Source organism: Xiphophorus couchianus, chromosome 17, assembly GCF_001444195.1.
Source record: "Xiphophorus couchianus chromosome 17, X_couchianus-1.0, whole genome shotgun sequence".
Lineage (NCBI taxonomy): Eukaryota > Metazoa > Chordata > Actinopteri > Cyprinodontiformes > Poeciliidae > Xiphophorus > Xiphophorus couchianus.
This window is the reverse complement of record NC_040244.1, coordinates 169,847-191,912: the sequence shown is the minus strand read 5'-3', so window position 1 is coordinate 191,912 and position 22,066 is coordinate 169,847. Positions and strand designations below refer to the sequence as shown.

At 47.8% G+C, this 22,066-nt stretch overlaps 2 protein-coding genes and 1 long non-coding RNA gene across 6 annotated transcripts in view; 1 reads left to right on the top strand and 2 right to left on the bottom strand.

Annotated features, from left to right (window-relative positions):
- Positions 1-14,221, bottom strand: part of stab2 (stabilin 2) — a 29,495-nt gene extending 15,274 nt beyond the window's left edge. Inside the window, exons 1-36 of one of the 2 annotated variants that reach the window (XM_028043733.1) lie at positions 12,903-14,221; positions 11,966-12,090; positions 11,774-11,889; positions 11,208-11,293; positions 10,873-10,939; positions 10,699-10,794; positions 10,495-10,617; positions 9,957-10,153; positions 9,204-9,331; positions 8,985-9,118; positions 8,750-8,829; positions 8,522-8,671; positions 8,092-8,235; positions 7,957-8,019; positions 7,385-7,501; positions 7,262-7,315; positions 7,109-7,189; positions 6,815-6,967; positions 6,657-6,716; positions 6,456-6,557; positions 6,291-6,377; positions 6,103-6,214; positions 5,842-6,022; positions 4,984-5,077; positions 4,740-4,898; positions 3,354-3,449; positions 3,167-3,259; positions 3,043-3,090; positions 2,620-2,753; positions 2,449-2,551; positions 2,264-2,341; positions 2,095-2,184; positions 1,875-1,982; positions 1,342-1,473; positions 702-830; positions 547-609 (exon numbers count right to left, since the gene is read on the bottom strand). In XM_028043733.1, coding sequence (XP_027899534.1) covers positions 547-609; positions 702-830; positions 1,342-1,473; positions 1,875-1,982; positions 2,095-2,184; positions 2,264-2,341; positions 2,449-2,551; positions 2,620-2,753; positions 3,043-3,090; positions 3,167-3,259; positions 3,354-3,449; positions 4,740-4,898; positions 4,984-5,077; positions 5,842-6,022; positions 6,103-6,214; positions 6,291-6,377; positions 6,456-6,557; positions 6,657-6,716; positions 6,815-6,967; positions 7,109-7,189; positions 7,262-7,315; positions 7,385-7,501; positions 7,957-8,019; positions 8,092-8,235; positions 8,522-8,671; positions 8,750-8,829; positions 8,985-9,118; positions 9,204-9,331; positions 9,957-10,153; positions 10,495-10,617; positions 10,699-10,794; positions 10,873-10,939; positions 11,208-11,293; positions 11,774-11,889; positions 11,966-12,090; positions 12,903-12,965 — 3,846 coding nt within the window. In that variant the 5' untranslated portion in view covers positions 12,966-14,221. Of the gene's footprint in view, positions 1-546; positions 610-701; positions 831-1,341; positions 1,474-1,874; positions 1,983-2,094; positions 2,185-2,263; positions 2,342-2,448; positions 2,552-2,619; positions 2,754-3,042; positions 3,091-3,166; positions 3,260-3,353; positions 3,450-4,739; positions 4,899-4,983; positions 5,078-5,841; positions 6,023-6,102; positions 6,215-6,290; positions 6,378-6,455; positions 6,558-6,656; positions 6,717-6,814; positions 6,968-7,108; positions 7,190-7,261; positions 7,316-7,384; positions 7,502-7,956; positions 8,020-8,091; positions 8,236-8,521; positions 8,672-8,749; positions 8,830-8,984; positions 9,119-9,203; positions 9,332-9,956; positions 10,154-10,494; positions 10,618-10,698; positions 10,795-10,872; positions 10,940-11,207; positions 11,294-11,773; positions 11,890-11,965; positions 12,091-12,902 lie in introns of those variants that run through there. The other variant, XM_028043734.1, reaches the window with a different exon arrangement.
- Positions 14,222-14,235: 14 nt separating this feature from the next.
- Positions 14,236-16,689, top strand: LOC114160868 (uncharacterized). Its single transcript, XR_003598881.1, has 2 exons — positions 14,236-15,959; positions 16,165-16,689. It is a non-coding gene; the product is annotated as an uncharacterized LOC114160868 (long non-coding RNA).
- wnt16 (wingless-type MMTV integration site family, member 16) lies at positions 14,694-22,000 on the bottom strand. 3 transcript variants are annotated; one of them, XR_003598880.1, is made up of 5 exons: positions 21,613-22,000; positions 20,875-21,080; positions 20,128-20,462; positions 16,798-17,573; positions 14,694-16,753 (listed from the first exon to the last, which is right to left on the bottom strand). XR_003598880.1 is itself a non-coding variant. In XM_028043740.1 (4 exons), exons 1-4 carry the CDS (start codon positions 21,702-21,704, stop codon positions 17,118-17,120), a joined length of 1,089 nt encoding a protein of 362 aa, XP_027899541.1. In that variant the 5' UTR covers positions 21,705-22,000; the 3' UTR covers positions 14,694-17,117. The 3 variants fall into 3 exon arrangements, 2 of the variants coding, with proteins under 2 accessions (XP_027899541.1, XP_027899542.1); XM_028043740.1 differs by having other exon boundaries at positions 14,694-17,573; XM_028043741.1 differs by having other exon boundaries at positions 14,694-17,573; positions 20,128-20,429.
- Between the last annotated feature and the right edge of the window lie 66 nt (positions 22,001-22,066).

Here is a 22,066-nt window from a genome sequence, read left to right as displayed (position 1 = left end):
ATCCCAGTCAGTGGGTCCTAATGGGGCAAGTTTCTGCAGATTATAGAAAGGAGCCAGAAGTGGACTAATTCCAGTTTTAGATCAACCTTAAGGTTGGATTGACAGTTTAATGGACCCCATTCAGTGAGCCCACAGTGAACTTTGGCCCACTTTGGATTTACTGCCATCCAGAGTAAATTCATATGGGACCCATTTCCAGATGCCGGGCTATGAAGACGGTTAAGGTGATGATGTCAAGTCTCTTAAAAGGACAAATATAAAACATCATCTGCAAATGAGTCGACTTTCCATTTTCTCCTAGTTATAACTGGTGGTAAGTTATGAAGCAGAGTGTTGGTGTTGTTTAATCTTTTTCACTTTGCTTAGAATAAATTTTGCATAAACGTACATCCTTCCTTTCTTCTTCAGAGCCAGCAGCCAAGGAACATTTTGATGAATGTACCTATCGAGCCGTTAGCTTACGTCTCTGTTCCTAACATGTGTGCACATATTTGTGGCTCCTTTTTAAATACTTTATTAAACGTGGCAGAGAGAGAAAAGTCTTACATCATGGTCGGTGCCACTGGGACATTTTTGGGTTTTGGGCAATAAACAGTTTCCACATGACCCCTGTGAGAACAAAGAAGCTCATCTGAATTACAGCAACATTCAACAGATCTTTGTTGTCTGGTAATGTGAAAGTCTGAGTGTGTGGATGTTACCTTTACTTTACTGTATGTCAGTTTGTCACAGCGGTTTCTGTTGATGTGAAGAACCGCTGACAGACCGTGAATCACTCCTTTACCACACAGCAGGTTGGAGGAGTTTATCTGAGCATCGTTCACAAACAGCTGCAGGAAGAACACAAAGACACAGATGATCCACCTTCTCCTGGTTGCCTTTCTGAACATTTGAAGGAAGGACTTCATTTGGCTCTCACTCTCTGTTTGCACTGGACTGTTTTCTGCTGCTAAATGCACTCAAGACTCTCAACACATTTTCATTTCTTTCTAGAACTTTGTCTCTAAACTGAGTCCAGACTCTGAGCGGAGTTCTGCATCTGGACACATTTGTGAAAGTGAAAACGTTCCTGACCTTAAACAGTTTCCAGAGTCTGGAAAGATGTCTAATTCTGAGGACATTTTGATAAGATCCCTGAAGGCAACCAAAGTGATTTGGGTTAACAGGACTTCAGCTAATTTTCCCTTCCGTTTTGTTTGTGTACTTGAACATGAGCATTTTGACAGAAACGTCTTTGATTTATTGAGCTTCCAAACTCTGATCTATGAATGATTCAAGCATCTTGAGACCACTGATATAAAAGAAGAGGACTTGGATTGAGACGTTTGTCTGAGAGCAGACCTTTCCGTCTCGAGGGTAGATCCCGATCTGGAAGGGAAATCCGAGGAGCGTCTCCCTGTACCCTCCAGGCTGAAGGTCAGTCTTTAGCAGGCGCTCCGCCAGAACCACATGATAACGGGTCATGTTGCTATCCTGTGGACGGGAAGAAAAGACTGACTGACAGAGGTCAGTTGACCAATTTGAGGTCATGGGTCAGAAAGAGAACCACGGATCCATGCTGTTTAATTACATAAAACCTCTCAGTCCGGAGAAAGAAAATGGCCCAAGATCCCAGAAAAGACAAATGGGTCGTCTAAATAAAACATGTGAGGTCCATTGTGTATTGTAGATTTTCTAGCGTGTTATTGACTCATATTGTTTTTTAAGACCAGATGCACAGAAACACACTAAGACATGTCCAAGCCACTCTGCAAGAAAGAAGTCCAACCAATCCTAAGTTTGGTTTAGTGTTCTGACCCGAACTCAGCTGTGACCCCCTACACCCACACATCAACATTCTTCTTTAGATACAGTCCCACAGATTTATTCCCTACCAAGGCAGGTGCTGCCACCTGCTGGAGGTATTGTGTGATGGCAGAGTCTGTTGGGGCGAACACGGTGAACTCTTCGGCCCGCTCAATCTCCTTCGTCAGGTTGTACTCCTGCAGGAAAACACAGAGACGATCCAAACAGCTACAAGCCTGGACGGAGTGTGTGTGTGTGTGTGTGTGTGTGTGTGTGTGTGTGTGTGTGTGTGTGTGTGTGAGACCGTACGATGAGGTAGGATCGGAAGAGCGAGAACTCTGGCCTCAGAGCGAGCACGGCCAGCAGACCTTCGCTCAGCTTCTTGTCAGGCACCAGAACCTGCAGACCGGATCAGAACCATGACTGTAGTGCAGCACCATCTTGGCATTGGAGCAGCAGCATCTGATCTGCCAAGTACCTTGTTAATAAGATGGATCAGGCCGTTGGTGGCAGCGCTGTCTGAAGCGATGACGGTTGCTCCTCCAACTGATGTGATCTGACAAAAAACACCAATTTACAGCTCTGATGGTTCTGACCCGAACTGAGCAAACAGGAAGCAAAGCCCGGCTCCAGATGGTGCAAGAGAAGCAGCTAACTCCGTACCTCCTGGCTGGTTGATACAGGAAGCGATGAGGTCAGCAGAGAGGTCACTGATGAGATGTTCCTCAGTGTGGAGGAGGAGAAGACGCCGGGCAGGACGTGGTTTCTGCAGGACACAAGAGACATCAGCGTTACGTCTCCATCCTCTCACTCCCAATTCCACTGACAGCACACCTGATGAGGCTCGGCAGGTTTCCCTTCATTGTCCAGAAGCTCCTGTCCATTGGGGACATCTGAGCAACGGCAGCGGATGTTGGTACCAGGAGAGTCAGGTTCTGATCCGATAAAGAGTGAGACAGGCCGGAGTCCTGAAGTGTGTTGAGACAATAGAGGAGTTAGTTTACAGTTTAACTTTTAAGTCTCAAACCGGATCAGGTGATGATCTGCAGGAAGGGTAAACATTTGACTGAACAGTCTTCTGGCCAACAGAACCTCAACAGAACCTTGAACCTGTAATTTGATTGTACCTCCCTATCAGGAACTAGGACTATCCAGTTCCAGTAGTAGACTCCTTATTAAAGACAGGTCCTGCAATAAACACAGAAGAGTCTCTGGAGCCGGGTTCTGCTCCTGACTGGGTCGCTGCTCTTTACTCACCATGGTCCAGCGGAAGAAGTCTGAGGCGTTCTGCAGAACCATCAGCTCCTGGAACCATCAGACAGACAGACTGAGACAGGCTGGAGCGGGGAGATGAAGCTGACCCAGAGTCGATTCTGCTGACCTGGTCGACGGTACCATAGCACAGGAGTCCGTCTCCAGCATACCCATCGTCACAGACACATGTCCACTGTGAGGACAGCAGGAGACAGCTGGCCTAGGGACGGGGACACCACCCAGCCCAGATTCTGTTACCGCTTCTTGGTGAGCTAGAACTTGTGGTTCTGAGGTACGATTGGACCGGTACTCACCCTGAAGTGGCAGCCTCCGTTAGCCGTCACACACTGGTTGACAGCCTCACAGGTGTGTCCGTTCCCCATATAGCCGGCCTTACAGGCACAGTCACTCTGGGCACAGAGAAGGTTCTGATTCAAGTTAGATCTGTGGTACCAGAGGTCCGGTTCTACCTGCCTGCTCTGTATGTCCACAAACATTACATTCCCAAAATCTTTCCTAGCAAACCGTCAGAACCAGATCAGAAACTGGGGCTACAATTAGCTTAGCAACTGGTTTAGCAAAACACTCAGGAACAAGTGATCTAACTATCTGTGCTCCCCATCAATCCGTCCTACCTTGTGGTGATGCTCTCATCGATCACAATCTGATGACTCAGCACATTTTTTATCCTACCTGTGGAAGTTTGGTTTGGTCGAAGATTACGGTAAGTTTGATTTCATTTATTTTATATCTGGCAGATAAAGAGTTGCGGTGATCTGTATTAGTCTGTGTTTAATTTAATTCCAATGAAAACCTGTTTGCCTGTCTGATACTGTTTTATTCTTACTAACGCCTCTGTATTTAAAATACTTTTAACAGGTAGGATATTGTAATAAAAGGATTAGTGCAAACATCTAGAGCTTTTCATTTTAAACAGGTAGATATTCCGATGAAGGAAGTGATCTTCTTGTGGTTTCGTCATGGATAGAAATTGTTCCGATGCTAAGCTAACCATAACTGCTAACCTTCCACTTTAGTCACTCAAATATTGTTATCCAATATATTCAACATTAACAACCTGCTATAGTTTGTAAACATAACGGTAGCAGTTTTAGACGGGTAGCACCGACAGACAGACTTAGCCATCTATCCGAGCTATGGTAGGAAAATCTGACGAGGTAGCACTGATAGTCAGAGCATTGGACCAAGAATAGTTGAGGAGATGGTTCTGAAACTGGCTCTGTGCTACGCTGTACCTCTGGTGCTGATTTGTGGTTTAGACTGACAGAAGGCAGCAGAACATCTGGAGTGAAACGGGTCGATTGTTCACCAACAGTAACATTTATTTTCTGTAGTGTCCAACATTCACCCATCAGACGTTTCTGTTCCCTGCTAATGTCAATATTATCTGAAGATAACATTTCTACAGATGCTTCTGAAGTTCTGATCCATTTGGACTATTACTAGTCTGAAGAACTTGGAATCTGTTCTGCTGAATGTCTTGTCAACTCTAACCCACAAACTTGTTCTGGTCTGGACCCAGGTTTTGAACCTCTGGGTTCTGAGGAACTGGTTGTCCTGATGTCTACACCACCTTCTGGACAATCTAAAAGCTTTCTAGGTTTCTTGGAACAGATGAGTCGAAAAGTTTAGAACAGTTCTTGTCCTGCTGGTTCTGACCAGTAGTGATGGGGCAGTACCTGTCCAGGTCCAACGTAGATGCAGGAGGCGTTTGGGTGGCAGCCTCCCCCATCAGGACCATCACAGTTGTTTATGGGTTGACACTCGTTTCCGTCCTCTGTCCAGCCAGTAAGACACTGGCAGGTGTGAGTACCTGGGCCTGTCTTTATACATTTTGCCTATAGGGGGCAGCAATGACCACACACTTCAGCCCACAGTTCAGAGAATGAGGAAGCAAAGGACCAGAACACAGTGGGAACTCACGTTCACACTGCAGCCGCCTCGGAGAGGCGGAGCACAGGGATCCGACTCCACACAGGTGATCCCATCGCCTTGGAAACCAGCTTTACAAACACACCTGATACATGGAAGAACATCTGGGTTAAATAATCAAAATTACCAGCATCTCTGGTCATTAATGTACCGTAGAACAAGATAAAATATCATTTTAAAACTTTTGACTCTTCCTATTAGAGTTCTGAGGTAGGTAGGATGAACAATAACTATGCAGAAAGGTTCTGAAACTGGATCAGTCATGGTACAGCTTCATCTGGGAAGTTGGGCTCAGGAAAGGGAATGGGTTTTCCTGAACGTCATAGTATGCTAAATCAAATATACTGCAGTTCCTGGCCAACAAAATGGAACTGAACATCAATTAGATCTAAACTGTTGAATTCCTGAGGGCTGTGGACGAAGAACTGTCTTGACTGGGTTCAGGCTGTTCTGTGGTTTCTTCGTAGTTATATTGAGTCTTTCTGGGTTCTGTGTGGGATTGACAACCTGATCAACCAGGTTCTAATGTTGGTTCTGAAGACAGATGAAGATCTGATGGACTTTAGCTCACTCAGTTTGAATAAGTCCTTCGGCAGGGAATACAGAACCTCTCTGAAGAACTGGTTCTGGCTATCCAAACCAAGTCTACTGGACTATTGGCGGGAAAACAACCTCCATTGAAATAATATCTCCTTTTATTTAAACAGAGATATTATAACCGACCCCTTAGTTCTGAATCAACAGGCCAAGAGGACAGAGGTGAATAAGGAAGAGGAAGGAACCAAAGCCAGAACCTCGTGGTCCACCAGAGCCCTGTGTTTCAGCGGTTCTGTTAAAGCGTGCAGGTACCTGGGTGACCCATCAGTGAAGTCACAGTCAGCGTGGGCATGGCAGAACTGGGCCAGGCCTCCACAGACAGATGTCTGTCGCTCACAGAACCGACCGGTGAAACCTCGAAGACAAGAGTCCAGCTTACATCGTCCATCTGAGTCTGGACGGTTGTCACACTGTCCATGGACGCAGGGACAAGCTGTGGACATACAGGTGAGACTTGACACAGGAAACTTCTATTGTCTATCTGAGGGACAACACAAAGTCCACTTGACCTACTTCTGTCACAGTTTGGACCATATTTGTTGAAGGAGGAGCAGTACTGACAGCGAGAGCCTCTGAAGTTGGGTTCACAGATACACGACCCATTTCCTCTGATGCCCTCCACACACTGGACAGAAGACATCTGCTGAGACCAGTCAGAGGAACACGGTGGTTCCTCCGGATGTTTGGTGGCAGAACGTTACCTGGCCACGTCCGGAGCAGGGTGTGTTGAAGCCACCTGGACAAGGAGAGCAGTCCGGACCGTAGAAACCTTTACAGCAGGCTGGAGTCTGAACAGACAGGTACATTAATGCTACCACAGATTACTGACTTAGCTCTCAACAATAAAATCATAATGCCGCTATTACCGTTACATTCGCGGTGCAGAGTGGTGTGCAACCTCTGAATGGGACCTTGATGGGGGATTCGTCAGAGAAGAGATTGTAAAGACACCCGGAGTAGGAGGTGTCCTGTTCACCAAAACAATAACAGTTTCACATAAAATTAGTTTTTCATATGAAGAGTAGAGATAAAAATCCAGAAGGTCCCAGCAGAGTGAGACTTCTTACTGTGTAGACTCCTGATGAGCACTGGAACAGGTGGACCTTGGCGCAGCTGACACATTCACCCTAAAGGATCACAAGATTTCAGCCGTGAGCTCACAACAGTAAGGTCACTGTTTCTGGGTCGGTTCCTAATGTGTCCGATAAAATCAACAGCTCCTTACCTTGATGATCTTGGTCTCTGTGATGTCACACCTGTGAGGCAGCAAAGGTTGGATGGAGGGTGGAGTCAAGACTCCGTTCATCACGTACAGCCGTCCATTCTTGGCCTCCACGGCTGCCTCCAGAACGGCCGCTCCGTTGACCAGAATCTGACCCTGGATCAGCCAATAGGAGGAGCATTACAGCAAACAGATCAGGCTTAATGCAAGCAGGAATAAAACAAATCATGATACACCTGGAAGATATCTCAGCTGAGGATCCATCAAAGTGAAAGATGGACTTTTTGACAAACTTACATTTTCTGTTACGTTGATGATCAGGACCTGGTTGGCCATTGTCACAATGGTGGGGCTGGACACAATGTTGTAGACCTCCAGCTGTAGGACAGCAGGCAGGACAACGATCAGAGGGGAAAGAAGAGCGGATTCAGGCATACAGCCGGTACTCACCGAGGTGGACGGGACGATGTGGTTCCGGAGGAACTCTGTCAGCTTGCTGCGACCCTGAGGGTTCAGACTGATTTAGATTGTAGCCAGAGTCTCTGAGCAGTTGACAGTTTGATTCTTACTCACCTCTGTACTGCGAAGGAACTGCAGGTGACCCTCCTTCATGCTGTTAAATGCTTCAGTAGTCGGAGTGAAGACCGTGACGGGTTGAGGGAGGTCCATCACAGAGGCCAGCTCAGCTTGCTGTAACCACAGCAAAGACTCACTGAAATCTTCAGTTGCTTCTTGAAGATTTGCTGATTTGTTTTACTCGGAAGTTGGATGAAGAAGGTTAGATCTTCTCTGGATCCCACAAAACTATCAGAACAGAAGGCCAACCTGCAGAAGATACTGCAGATCCTACAGAGTCCAAAGTTCTTCAGTGGATGGCTACTGGACTCTTGCTTTTGCTTTTTGAAGCAAGAGCAGAAGTCCAGAATTTTAAACCAGTTACAGACCAGACTTCTTACTGGGCTCTGCTGAGAGAACCAAAATCTACTGCAGATTCTCCAAGATAATCCAAACTGGAACAAATTTCTGAGACCAGGTCAACACAAGTTCTTAGAACCACTTAATGAACAAAAAAGCCGTAAATAAGTCGTCATCAGTCTGAACCAAGGTATAGCACCTGTGTGAAAGAAGTAATCTGATTACCGCACCTCCAGCAGGGACTTGAACGTCTCCAATTTGCCATAGTCAGAGATGATTTTCATCAAGTTCTCCTGTAGAAGATCATCAAAGTGTTAAAGTGGTGTCGACATTTCCTCCAGTCAACCAGGGTCAGAAGGTCTCACATCTGGCCTGCTCTCCACGGTGGCCGGGACGCTGTCCATCAGCTTCGTGATGATGTGGACGAGTCCGTTGGACGCTGCCAGGTCCGACTTGATGACCTCACCTCGCTTCCTGCTGCCATGGATACGGATTCTGATCTGACCACCCTGCAAGGAGAAATAGGACGGTTCTGGTTTAATCAGGTCATCAGATTCAGGTCCAATGAGGGTGGGACTCCTCATGTCTCCCATGATGTGTCCGGTGTCCTACTTATTCCTTTGCAAAGGCTTTGGATCAATTTTATGCAGATGATAAACTGTGCATGAGAGTCTTACTTAGAGACTCATCGAAGTGCTTTTTCTCCTGAGAGTTCTGGTTCTGATCCATATCTCAGGACCACTTGAAACAACATTGTGTTTTAAAAATCTGAAAGACAGCTAGGTTTCTTCTCACCCTGCCAGACATCTCCGTCTCTCCTGCCTTTCCGGACAGTGTGTAGAAGACATCCGTCTTCATCAGAGTGGAGGACGGCATTGAACCAGCAACCAGGTGCATCTTACACAGGTACTTAGCTTTGGATGAGTCTGCAGTCAGAGTCTGTATCTGTGATTAAAAGAACAACAAAAAGCCTGAAAACTCTGCTTCTTCTGACTGTCTGTGCTAAACGGGTCTAGAACTCACAGAGGTTCCCTTGAAACCTCGATTCACTGGAACAAAAACCGTAAACGGACCCAGGTTCTGAAGAGGCCAAGACAGAGAATCTGGGAACACAAAACAAACCACATCAGTGCTGACATCTGCCTCTGAACAGAACATCAGGTCCAGATCAAGCTAAGATGGAACCAGAACCGCTGGACTTTCTGGAGCAGGCGGCACAGTCCAACCCTCAGATTTAATGTTGCTTTATTCTAATCACCGAACAGAGAGATGGCGTTGCTCAGCTGGCCGCTCCATTCCTTCCCAGGCTGTGTGTTCAGTTCCCTGAGACGCTCCATGATGTTCCCAAAGCAAACCTTCCCGTTCCCGATGTAGCCCTGGAGACAGGCGCACCTTGAGGCAAAGCAACAGGACACTCAGGTGTATTCAAGTGAGCATACAGGTAACAGTGAGGTAAAGCAAGGCAGAGGGGACTGACCGGACCCGACCCGGTCCCACCGTGGAGCAGTTGGCGTTCTGGTGACAGGAGTCGGGTTTGCAGACGTCCTTCAGGTTGCAGCTGCCGTCCGCCAGCGTCTCAAAGCCTGGTAGACACTCGCAGTGGGACTGGAAGGAAACCAGACACCGACAACAATACTCCCACAAACATCTCCCCCTGCAGGCTGGACTCTGCATTACAGCCACTGGGAGTCTGGACAATCACATCAAACTAATTAGCTCTGGATCGTGTTCCTCCCCTGATTCCATCTCTGAGACGGTTACTTAGTCAAGCGAGTCCCTAATTCTGATCCGGATCATGTTTAAATCCTGACGTGAATCTGATCCTGAACCTGTTCCAGATCCTGCCCCAGAGGAAGATGGCGTCGTTCTGATCCTAGCATTACTTCCGGTCTTTGTCACAATCCCATTCTGGATTAGATGTTCTGGTTTCATCTCAGTGTTTTTGTTCAGATGACGTTCTATATCCAGAACATGCCATCAATCCTGATTCAGGTTCTGGATTTGGTCCTTTTTCATACTCAGGCTAATTTCCTGATGTTCCTGAATCTGATCTCTGATTTTGATCTGCATGCAAAGAGTTTTCCACTTTTATCTCCCTGCTGATCCCATTCCTGGTTAGCATCCCGGTTCTTCTACATTCCCTTTCTGCTCCCATCTTTTTCCATCTAATCCCTTTTGGTTCTGGTTCTGATCCCTCAGACTCTGAAGTGGATTTCTGGACTAATTTTACCTTTCCCGGTCCATCATAAATGCAGCGGGTGGTCCTGGCAGAGCATCGTCCATTTTGGGTCTGACAAGGATCGATCGGCATGCAGACCTGTCCGTCGCCGCTGTAGCCTTCGTTGCAGGTGCAGTGGTGCTGGTCCGGTCCAGTGTGGGCACAGGAAGCCAAGGAATGGCAGACCGGCCGGAGACACGGGTTCTTGGCTGTGGAGGACAGAGGGAACAATGAGCAGACCAGGACCATCCCTGAGGAGATGGTTCTAGTTCTGGGTAGTTCTCTGGTGGTGATGAAGTTCCTTTTTTAAACATTTCTAAACTGAACAACAATCAAAACATCAGAGCTGCTGGAGATCAGGAGCTGGGCCCGGTTCTGACCTACAGAAACACAAACTGGGAGTTGATCCCGGTTTGTTGGTTTCTGTTTTGGAGAACTGGGCCCAGGTTCTTAGAGGGGTTCAGACAAAGGTACAGTCTCACCCCGTTCTGATCTTTGAGCCTGCCTAACCAAGCTGGTCCAGAACTCTTCTGTTCATGTTTAGACTCACCTAAACACTGAGATCCTGATTTCTCATAACCAGGCAAACACTGGCACACCAGCCGTCCTGTCAAAGCTTCTTCCATGCAGCGGGAGTTCTGCTGGCAGCTGAGGGCCGCACACTCCGGAAGCTCTGGAAGACAGGAACCGGGTCAGGACAGACAAGTCCAGGCTGAAGGAAACCTGGTGCTGCAGGTCCAGCAGAGGGACGTACCCTGGTCACAGCGAGGACCTCGGTACCCAGAGAAGCAGGTGCAGCGACCGTCTCCTTTTAGCCCAGAACCGCAGAGACCGTGGACACAGGAGCACTCTGAGGCAGAACCAACAACAGCGGGTAAGGAATACTGGCGGTACTGACCGGGGTCAGGATGGGAGAATGTGACGGTACCTGAACTACAGGTGGGGCCGTAACGTCCAGGAGAGCAGTCCTCACACACCGTTCCTACAAAACCCACCTGGACAGCAGCCAGAAACAACTTTGACCCAAAGTCTGAGCTACTGCAGCGATACTAATGTGGCCAAAAGGGTTCTGATGCCTTCTGTAGGTCAGTCAGAAGGTTCTGTGGGTCAGTCCTAATGCAGTTCAGGAAAACTCAAGAGGCAACAGAAACCTAGCTGTCTTTCAGTTGGTACTCCAGGATAATTTGGGTTTTACCAGATTCTGCTTGAGTTACATCTGTGTGTGTGTGTGTGTGTGTGTGTGTGTGTGTGTGTGTGTGTCACCTGGCAGCTGCAGGTGCCGTTCCCCCCAAGCCCATCGGAGCAGACCCCTCTGCCACTGCAGGGTCTGTCGGCCCCATCAGGACATTCTGCAACACAAACACAGGAAGCTGATGGAGGATGACAGGAAGCTGACCCCCCTTTGTCCCCCCCCCCGATTTCAGTGGAAATCTTTCCCTTCTCTGGTTGGATTCTAAGGTCTGAACCAGAACCTGGACTGGTCTTTGGTCCAGGTTCTGTCTGAACTTGTGGATCTCAGGTTCTGGATGATGTTCTGCTGGTCTGAGAGCAGCTTGTGGGATCGGTGCCGCGTCAGCAGATCTCTGTCCTGCTGACGGTCTGCATGGAGGAAGGAAATCCCGGTTCTAGAGGATCATCTGCTTCCTGCCGGACCGGACCGGGTCAGGAGTCACCTGGAGTGCTGGAGTGGGTGCAGATGGGTCGAGCTAGCAGGTTCTGCTGGTTCTGGTCTGTTCTCTGGTATAATCAGGTCGACCATTAAAGCTCTCTAGAGGTTCTGAACTGACCCAGTTTACCGCAGAATAATGTCAGAGCAGAACAGTACTGACCCGTGCAGTCCGGACCCCAGTAACCGGGGCAGCAGCTCTTCATCTCCACCTGCTGGAAGCACTGGAAGGAGCAGCCTCTGACGGCCAGCTGCAGGCTGCTGGTCCGGATCTGGTACCTGCACAGAACCCACACGGTGAACAACCTGGGTCAGCAGAACCGGTCCAGACCAGAACCGATCGGGTTCAGCTCACTTGCAGCCCGATGCCAGGCTTTCTGGACTTCTCCTGAATCCAGTGGGACACTGAACAAACATGGAGATGGAGCAGGAGTGGCAGGCCGTCTGCGTCCTCAGCACCGTGGAGTTGGAGCAGAAGTTCTGGAGAAACAAACAGAACCTGTTCAGAACCCCAGCAAGAACAGGAAGGAGCTGGAAAGACGGATTCTCCAGCAGCTCTGGAGGAAAAACTCCATCTGGCTCCTTCTGCCACAAAACATCCAAACAGATTAACAACAGGAAGCAGCTAGCGTGGTTCTGTTCAGAATGCCCGATGGTTCTACTGGTCCTCACCACGACACAAACTGGGAATCTTGGGAGCTGGAAACAGTGACAGGAAGTGAGGCTAATGGCTCTAACTTCTGCTTATCTTCTGGATCGGATCCGCCCAGAAACCTCCATCTCACACTGCCAGAGTCAGAAATGGGACCAAATGGATCCAACTGGACTGCCCAGAACCTCCCAGCAGTCCTTCATGGTTCTGGTCCGGTTCTTCTCTCCATCTGTGCTTCTTTGAGGTTCTGCTCAGCTCTCTGAAGACCCAGACAGCATTTCAGTCAAGTTAAGGCCTGGCCTTTGACTAGGCTGTTCTGTTTGTTTCAGGTTGGACCAGAACATGAAGCTCAGGCTATCGGAAATCAGAACCACCATCTGGTCTGGTTCCTCAGCGGCAGCAGTGGGTCGGTACCGGGCTCAGAAAGAACCAGACTGGATGCTGAAGAGACATTATTTTTAATGATGAAAATAATTTCATGAATCTCAGATATGAAGATGTTTGGAGGCAGCAGAAGATCAGAGAACCATTCCACCTAGAGACATCAGTCGCCAGCAGCAAATTAAAGCCGATCCACTGGGATCCACTGGTTCCAGCTGAGTACAGGCTCCCATCAGAAAACCTCTCCTGGTGATCTTACCTGCTGCGAGGCGACCGCCGTCATCATCAGAACCAGCAGCTGGAAACTCAGCAGGACCTCCATCTCTTCTGGTTCTGACCCGGTCTGCTGTCCGACCCGGTCCGACAGGCTCTTTTCAGGGCTTCCTCCTCCTCCTGCTTCCTGAAAACCAACCTTCAGGGAAAAGTGCTGAGCTGTAGCTTTAGACACAAACACCCACAGGAAGTGGGATCATTCTGCATCTTTAAACAACACAGGAACTTCCTGCTGGCTTTCAGTTTCAGACCAAACTGATCCTGGCAGTGACTTCACAGCGGAGCGGCATGTCGCTGCTCTTACTGCAGCGAACCCTCTGGACCAAGGTTAAAATCCAGACTCACAGTTTGTGTCAGAGTGAGACCTCCTGTCTGTCAACTATCCTATCTGCTCTAGTTTCCTCTCTGTTCTGGGTCCAGGGATGAACTTTGACCCTGCTGTGAATGTTCAGGACCTGCCTGCCACCAGGAGCCTCAGGTTGGGCCTCAGTCCAACAGGAAATCCTGTTTTCCTGAAACTTTCTGCTCCATCATCAACCGTGGCTGATAACCGTCTTCCTGCTGACTCAGAAGACTCAAGACACCAGGACACGTCTGTCCCAGGGAGGACACGGCGTCCCCCTGGTGCACAATGTCCCAGGAACAGGAGCCGTCCTCAGAGGGGCCCGGAGCAGACGGTGTCCTCAGTTTGGGTTCTGGATTCTCATCATCAACGTTTTAACAAAATGCTGAACTTCAGTGATAAACAAGATTGAAAAAAACAAAAATAAATGACAAAGCTAAACTCACAATAACAAATGAAAAACAACGCAGGTAAAATAGAAAAGATAAAAGTTCTGACCCAGAACATCTGAAGGTTTCTTTGGTTCTGAAGTCAGCTTGGTCCTTGTTCTCCTCAGTAGATCATATCCGACTATTTTCCCAGAATTCCCCTGGATCTTGATTCCCCCGAAAACCGAAACACCCAGAGACCTCATCATCCCAGCTGCTTGTATCTGGTTCTGCTGGGCTCGGTCCATACCTCAGGACCACAGCAGACATTGTTGCTGCTTGACCTCTGACCCCAGCTTCACACCCTCAGAGCGGAGCAACGTGGAGCAGAAGAAGACCTGGAGCTGCTCAGATCGGACCGGCCCGCCACTTCGTCTGAACAAACCAGAACAAGCAGGAAGTTTCTGTACATAGAAATAAAGTTTATTGACAAAACTTACAGATTCTTCCCACCTGTTCCAGGTAACACTGAGCTCACCTGGATGTGTACCGATACCTCATTAAATTAAAGAGCCGATTGCAGAGTGACAGCAGCTCCAGGCTGTAGGTGGCGCTAATAAACCCTAAAATATCTGTAAACTGCATAAAACAAAGAGCCTGGAGCTGCTTAGTGGTGAGACTTTCAGCAGATTCTGGTCCAAAGCTCAGCGCCCCATATGAAGTGTGGACTCAGTCCAAGTCACATCAGGGATCAGGGGTCAGGGTTGGGACAGAACGGCCTCTGGCCGTAACTTCACATCCAAAATGGCCGACTGGTCCCTGCTTAGCATCCTGCTGCTAAAACCTACAACTGAACAGATTTGAAAGATATTTCTGTTGGAGATATTTGTTCTGTTGTGACTTGTTGAATACAGAAAATTCAATATAAATATAACTTCTCATGTTCAGTGAAACAAAAATTATTTCCATACTTTACTTTTGAAAACTGATTTTATTCTATTTTTTGCAACAGACAGATCGCTCTGTGAACTTATTTCATATTTCCAAGATGGCAAAAAAAAGCACATTAAAATGTAATATTTTATTTATCAGTCTATTTGCTAATAGAGAAAGTATTTTTACCCATAAAATCATCTGTTTTATGCAGCTAAACATTAGTCTGGTATAAAGTGGAGCTAATAACAAAGATCAAGTTCAGGACAAACACATGGCATATCTAAAATATAATAAAAATGTCTGACGCTACATTTGAAAAATTAAAAGACTAATGGAACTAAAATGAACTTTTTAAAAGAAACTATGAATGTTGTGGCTTTATGAACCAAAAGTGTAACAATAAATTCATCAGTTTTCTGCTAATCTAGTCTGAGAAGAAAATATTTGTTTAAAAATCATAATAAAACCAAGCAGCTTTCTATTCCACTCCCACAAAAAGCTTGATATAAATTTCATAATTATGCAGAAAGTTTTCCCCGTAATAACTTTCTGCAAAAGAAATTTAAAATAAATATCAGTTCCTGCGTTTTGTGACTGAGATTTTGAGACAATAAATTTTACATTTTTTTCCAATTGTGACTTCATTAAAGTTTTTAGAAAGTTTTCAAAAGTGGTTATTGTACAATAAATCTAATCCATCTTTAAGTTTAATTTAATAAAATTGGGCCTATTAACAGGAGATGAGAATAAATTATGATGCATTTAATCCTAAATTTTATTCACAAATGCTGCTTTCTAAAAAATCACCTCCATTTGATAGGGAAATTATTTTATTTGAGAGAGTGCTTAAACGTTGCCACATCATAAAAGCCCAATTTTTATTCCAATATGTTAATATCTTAATGTAGGATTTGACATTTGTCTTTCATTTGTGACATTTTCTTTTACTTTCCTCAATTTGTGATTATTCTTTTTATTTCTTATTTTTTCTGCTCAGTTTATTAATTTAACTTTTTATTATTAATGTGCCTAGTCATAATATTTTCTTTGAATTTTCTATAAAGACGGAGAAAACAAAACATTACCACAAATCCGCCTTTTAACTCAAAACGTCACGTGCAGCAATGAATTGTGGGTAATACACTTCGCCGAAGTCCGTAAAAGTGCGGATGTGGAGAATGTGGGACACACTGCGACCTTTAACCTTCAACATGAACGGCGTCTGAAGGAGGAACGAGGGCGGGACGGGACCGGACCGGACCGGATCTCTGGCTCCATCAGAATCTTTTGTTTGGTTTTATTTTGAATCACAAGTTGAGCTTTACTGCCACCTACTGGACATTGTTTGATTTTCAGGCTGGACTCACGGTGACTGGCTGTCCAAACACATTCATCTGTAAGTTCATGTGTTAATTATGAGTAGAATGTTATGAAATTTTTTGTTAGTTAAACTAATAATTTCAACTTGCTTCAGCTCAGTTTACAGATAAACTCCATTGTTAGTTGATTATCTGCTAAGAAGAAGCATTTATGGTGATGTTAGTTTAGTTCTACTTGCCTTTGGTATTTGATATGTAATTGATTGTCATCCTTTGCTGCAGGAAAGAAGCTGCAAATGAAGCCACAAAACCACCAACGGCTAAACTATTTCCAACTGAAGTTAGCTAGCAGGCTAGGGTAGCAAAGCAGTAGACGAGGCGCCATGTCAGCGGTCTGGAGGTCCAAGAGGATCAACACCAGCAATCTGAGAAAACAGTTAGAAATCAGCAAGCCACAGAGTTCAAGGAGTTTTGCAACAGCAGCAACAACCACCCCTGTAGTAATCTCTGAATTAATAACTCCGTTTCTCAGCCAACAGTTTGATCGGATTGCCAGTTTTGGTACTTTGCAGATATTTGGAGATCTTCTCAAAATCTCCAAAGTAGGAGATTGCTAGCCATCACCAAGTTGCCTGAGCTTCAGGACTTGGTGAAGATGAATGTTTTCAGTTGAAAAGTGGGAGGACTGAACGAGTATGGTTCTGTTGGTTCTGGTCGGTAAAATACTGTAGAGTAGTCCTACAGTTAAAATACTCTGACCTTGTAGTTCTGTTGTAGTTAAATGTACTGAATGAAAACAAAATTTTCGCGTTATGCGTATTGGTGTGTAAGTACTCATTAGTACCCAGTACTAATGAGTACCTGATACTACCTGGTACTCATTAGTAGCCAGTACTAATGAGTACCAGGTACCACCTGGTACTCATTATCTGGCATCAGAAAGTACTGGGATGTACGTTTAACTTGTACTGGGTTTGAAGGAACACGGTATCGACACATCCCTGGTTTTAAAGGTTCTACTACATCAGCTGCAAATGAAAACGTGTCCATGTTGGGTCTCAAGTTCTTCTCCAGGTGGACACGTCCCGCAGAGAAGACCTGGAGGAAGACCAAGTCCTGCCTGGAGGCTGCTTCCAGGCTTCCTCCAGGCTCCAGCAGTGACCTGCAGCTGTTTCATCCAGATCCTGATCTGATCAGAACCTTCATCCACGCAGGACTGTCTTCCAGGTGTAGACTTATTTACAGGTGTGCATGTCGTTCATGCTCTCGCAGCGTCTGCAGTGGACGTAGCAGCACCAGACAAATTTGCACTCGCAGCGCTGGATGTTCCTCACCACATGAGTGTTGTAGCCTCTGCCGCAGCAAAGCAGGTTGCAGCCATCTGGGCCGGTGGAGGTCCGGTTGCAGCGGCGCCCCCCCGTGCCGGCGATGCCACGCCGCCTGTCCTCCAGGCAGTAGTTTGGAGACTTGTTCAGGTAGATGAGTTCGTTTTTGTCCACAAGATGGCGCCGGTCCTTTTTTCTGGTCTTCCTCCTGGCCCGGTCCGACACCTGGACGCTGCGCTCGTATCGCTCCTTCAGGAAGGCGCCGACACGCTGGAACGGCGCCATGGACCTCCAGCAGGTCTTCACTGCGCAGGAACCAGAAATACCGTGGCAGCGACAGTCTGTGGACATGGTCGTCTCAATGGCCTGCAGGAAGACAGAGACACTGGGCTGGAGATGGGTTCCGGGTGGGGAAGGAGGAAGTCAGAACCTGCCTGCCCGCTGACAGCTGGACCTGCACCGGATGGTCCGATCCCGACCTTATTCTGGAGGATCAGGGAGGAGTTCTACCAACCAGCAGCTACTCAGGTGGATGGTTCCTGCAGAGCACATTTCAGACACATCAGAACAACTAAGGTTTCAGAGTTCCAGGAAGTCCCTTTCAGAGGAGAAGTTGAAGTTTGGATCTGGACCAGTGAAGCTGGACCGATGCAGAACTGAGAGCAGAAGCTGGAGATCCAAACAGTCCTGCTGAAGGAAGTGATGTAAGGTGAGGTCTGGTCTTTCACCTCCAGAGGAACCATCCGGTACCAAAGCCTTAAGTGGATGAGAACCAGCTACGTGTAACGTGGTCAGGGGGAAAGTTAGAACAATCTAAGGGCCCCTGACTAACAGGGGGCCCTCCACACTTTATTTAGTTTTTGTTCATAGAAATTTAAAAAAGGGGCCCTGTCAATTAGAAATGAATCATATTGTGTTTTCTAAAATAGTTTTTAGCAGTAAAAATGACATGTTGCCCCTCCCAGACCTTCACCTGAACAGGAAATGGTTCCTTCCTGCTGGACCATGTTCAGCAGCACACAGTGGAAAACAAGAACCACTGGCTGTTACTATGCTGCTAAGAAAAATAATAAAGTTAGGTTTTCAAAAAAATTAAATAAATAATAATTAAAAGTGTGAGTTTATAATCCAGTTTTTCTCTGAGAGGTGAGTAAACTGAGATTATCAACATTTAGCATAGTTAGCTTAGCTACAGACTGTTGGCCTCCATTTCACTAACATTTAATGAATTAAGGAAAGAAATTATCAACATATTCATATATTGAACTTGAACCTTTTACCTCTTAACAACAGGTGAGTCAGTCAGCAGCAGCTCTGACCTCCTGACCCGTCCTCTCTCCTCTCCTAGTCAAATTAAAGCTGCACTATGTCACTTTTATAAAAATATTTTTTTACATATTTGTTAAAACTGTCATTATGTTGTGACAGTACGGTATGAGAGATAACCTGTGAAAAATCTATTTCCTCTGCTTTCTCCCAGTTCTCTCTAGAAACAGCCAATCAGAGACAGGAGAGTTGTAGCGCTGTCAATCACAATCTCATGTGGCTGCTCATCCCTATGCTGCAGCTAGCATAGCCTGTTGTGAATGCTTAGTCTAGTTAGCGTAGCTACCAATGACAGCAGATAAACATTTTTCCTGTAATGGTAAGTTGTTTTTCCACCATTAGCACATTTAGCAGCGAGTGAATGAGGTTGATTGACAGCACTAAGACCCTCCTCCTGGTTCTGATTGGTTGTTTTGGTCAGAACGTTACTTTACTTTAACCAGTAATAGTAGTTCAGGTGGAGGAGATTGATTGTTTTCACAGATTATCTGACATGATGACAGTTTTAACAGATATGGAGAAAACATATTTTTTATTAAAGTTATAAACTGCAGCTTGAATAAAATGCAACTACATAGCATTTATTGAGAAGTCTGGATGCTTCATGTATATTTTGCATGTTGCCTCTGACTGTTGCTGGTGGGGAAACATTTCAGTCTCTAAAACTAATAGAACAAATGAAGGAACCTACTGCAAACTGCATGTTGGATGTAAAATTCATGAGCAGTAAATATTGTGCTAGTTATCAGTACTGGACCAAAGAAAGCAAGACTTTAAAATTGTGACGTTTTCCCCCCTCCAGGGGTCTTTTTGTGGCTCTAGTGTCCCTTTTTACCAAAGCAGGCTGACAGGAAACGGGAAGGAGAGGAGGGAAGACATGCAGCAAATGTCGTCGGGTCCGGGAGTCGAACCCGCGACGGCCGTGTCGAGGACTCAAGGCCTCCAAATATGGGTCACGCTAACCGCTACGCCACCACGGCACGCCCAATTGTGACGCTTTTGATGGTTCAGATAAACTCAGGAAACCGGAACAGCAGCTGGTGGAGGGGCCCAATTTAATATTTTGTCATGGGGCCCCAGATTCCTGGCAGCGGCCCTGGCAGTGACCTGATTGAACGTCTGGTTTTAGGATGGCTACTGGAACCTCGGATCCCAGCGGATCCCAGCGGAGCCCAGCGGATCCCAGCGGAGCCCAGGTTTCATCTCCCAGTGAAGAACAGAAGCAGAGCTGGTTTGGCCCCAGCAGGTTCCTAGAGATGCAGTCCAGGTTCCAGGTTCTGCCAGAGGTCCAGTTTAAAGTGCCTCTTGTGGAAGTTAAGGATCTTCATGAATAAAAGAGTTTCAGCTTTAGGGAGAACATTCCTGGATCTCCGGCTCAGAAAATCTTCCCTGACCGGAGCTGCTGCCCGGTTCTGGTTCTGGAAAACGGATCTTCACCCACTTTGGTGGAAAAACCTTACAGGAACATTCTGAGCAGCTGCTGGCTCGGTTCCTCCCTGGTCTTGTAAACCGGACCCGCTCCGACAGGTTCTGGCAGCAGAGCGAGTTTTTCTCTGAAGGGGTCTACTGAGGTCAGAGGTCAGGATGCCCTCACCTGCCGTCCGGCTTCAGCGTTGTGCTGGTTCATGGTGCCGAGCGTGAACCCGACTCGGTCCATTGACGAGTTCTTCTCTGAGACGTCCATGAACCTCCGGCTGAACCAGGTTCCGAACCGGATGTGGTCCGAGCAGCCGCCCCAGTGCCAGCCTTCCTCCTCCGCCGCCGTGCCGCCGCCGCCGCCGCGCAGCCGGGCGTCGCAGCCGCACTCCGTCATGTTGCCCTGGCTGCAGGACCGGGTGATGGAGTGGACCAGACCCGCCGCCATCACCGCGTAGATGAACGCCGTCTCCTTGGTTCCTGCGGGATGGAGACGTTCTGACATCACTTCCTCTGCAACCAAAGGACACATGATCCCTACCAGTCAGAATTCCAGGTAACCTTTGACCTCCTGGCTCCTCCCTGCTGAAGGAAAAACTCAGAGATTTAATCGGATATAATCCAGGATGTTCCGGTAATAAACATGCAGCTCCTCCGTTTGGCCTCTAGGGGGCAGACTGGGCCCAGTCAGACGTTTCATGCAGCTGCTGGTTCGGTACCATGTGGACCCGTCAGAACCAGAACTAAACATTTAGTTTCTAACCTGCTGCGCGTCGGAACCAGCAGGACTTTAACTAAACGGGACCAGGAAAACATGCTGAATTCTGTAGAACCTTTGGTTCTGGATGTTGGGTCTGACCGCCTGGAACCAGAACTAAAACACAGAGTCCAGTTAGGAGCTGCAGAACCGTGCAGCAGAACTCACCGCTCGTCAGTTCGTGGCCGAACACGGCCGCAGGGTTCCGGGTCGTGGAGCAGTTCCAGCGCTCCAGTCGGAACTGGTTCCGACACTCCGACACGGCCAGCCGGGCTCCGTCCCGCACGCCGGGCAGCAGGAAGGGCTTCCCGCGGCACACGGCCCGCTGCCGGCCGCTCAGAACCGGGTCGCCGCCGGACGTCACGCCCAGCCACCTGTGGAGGGCAGCGGCCAGTTAGCGCTCAGAGGCTGCAGGCTCGGTTCGGACGGGTTCTGATCAACGGAACCACGTCTGTTTAATTCTGACATGAAGCAGCTGAGTCTAGCCGACCCGGTCCAGAAGATCAGAACCACCAGAGTTTACCATCTAAAAAACGCACAGTGGATCTGATCGGAACCTCGGTTCTGTTCTCCAGATTGAACTCAATCCGAACCGGTCCGGGAAAGGTTCTCCTCAGCTAAAAGTCCGGTTCGGATTATTCTTGTGAGAATCTCCAGAACCTCAGTAAATTACAGTCACACGCAAACCCATCTGGTTCCGAACAGTTCGGTCTGATCGGGGACTAGGTTCACTCGGAACCACAAAGATGGGCTCAGCCGGACCCACCCGGACAGGTGGAACCGAAACCAGTAGCGGTTCTAGTTAGTTGGATAAAACTGGACCTCAGACCGGGTTCTGGTGCTGATAAAAAGTTCGGACAGAGCTGCGGTGCTGCTTGATCCGGTTCGGTTCGGTTCGGTACTCACATCCAGCTGGCCCGGCAGCTCGGCGGGCTGACCCAGACCAGCAGCAGAACCAGACCGAACATGGGTCGGACTCCAGAACTCCGGGTCTCCATCCCTCACCAGAACCGCCCGGTTCTGCGGATCATCCCGGTTCCGCCACCGCTGCTTCCCTCTGCGGTTCCAGGCGCGGCGGACCGAACCCAGACCCGGTCCAGGACGCTGCTGATTGGACCAGCGCAGCGGCGTGACGTCAGAGGCTGATCCTGAAGCTGCGGAGCAAACAGAGCAGGAAAACATCCCGGTTCTCCAGAACCGCCTGGCACCTGGTGGGAGGGAAACTGGATCTAGTGCCACTGGTTCCGAAACGTCCGAAGGAAGAAACCAGGAGGTTCTGGTAACCATGGCAACCCTGACCTCATAGAAAGTACCCCTGGTTCTGCCTACCGGGGCCTGGCCAGTTCCGGACCGAACCGAG

Excerpts from the sequence above, each read along its gene's own strand:
- wnt16 (XM_028043740.1), bottom strand. The coding sequence starts at position 21,704 with ATGGAGACCCGGAGTTCTGGAGTCCGACCCATGTTCGGTCTGGTTCTG. Across the intron at positions 21,081-21,612 it reads AGCTGCCGGGCCAGCTGGAT|GTGGCTGGGCGTGACGTCCG; the intron begins GTGAGTACCGAA and ends TGCCCTCCACAG. Across the intron at positions 17,574-20,127 it reads ACGCTGAAGCCGGACGGCAG|GCCATTGAGACGACCATGTC; the intron begins GTGAGGGCATCC and ends GTCTTCCTGCAG.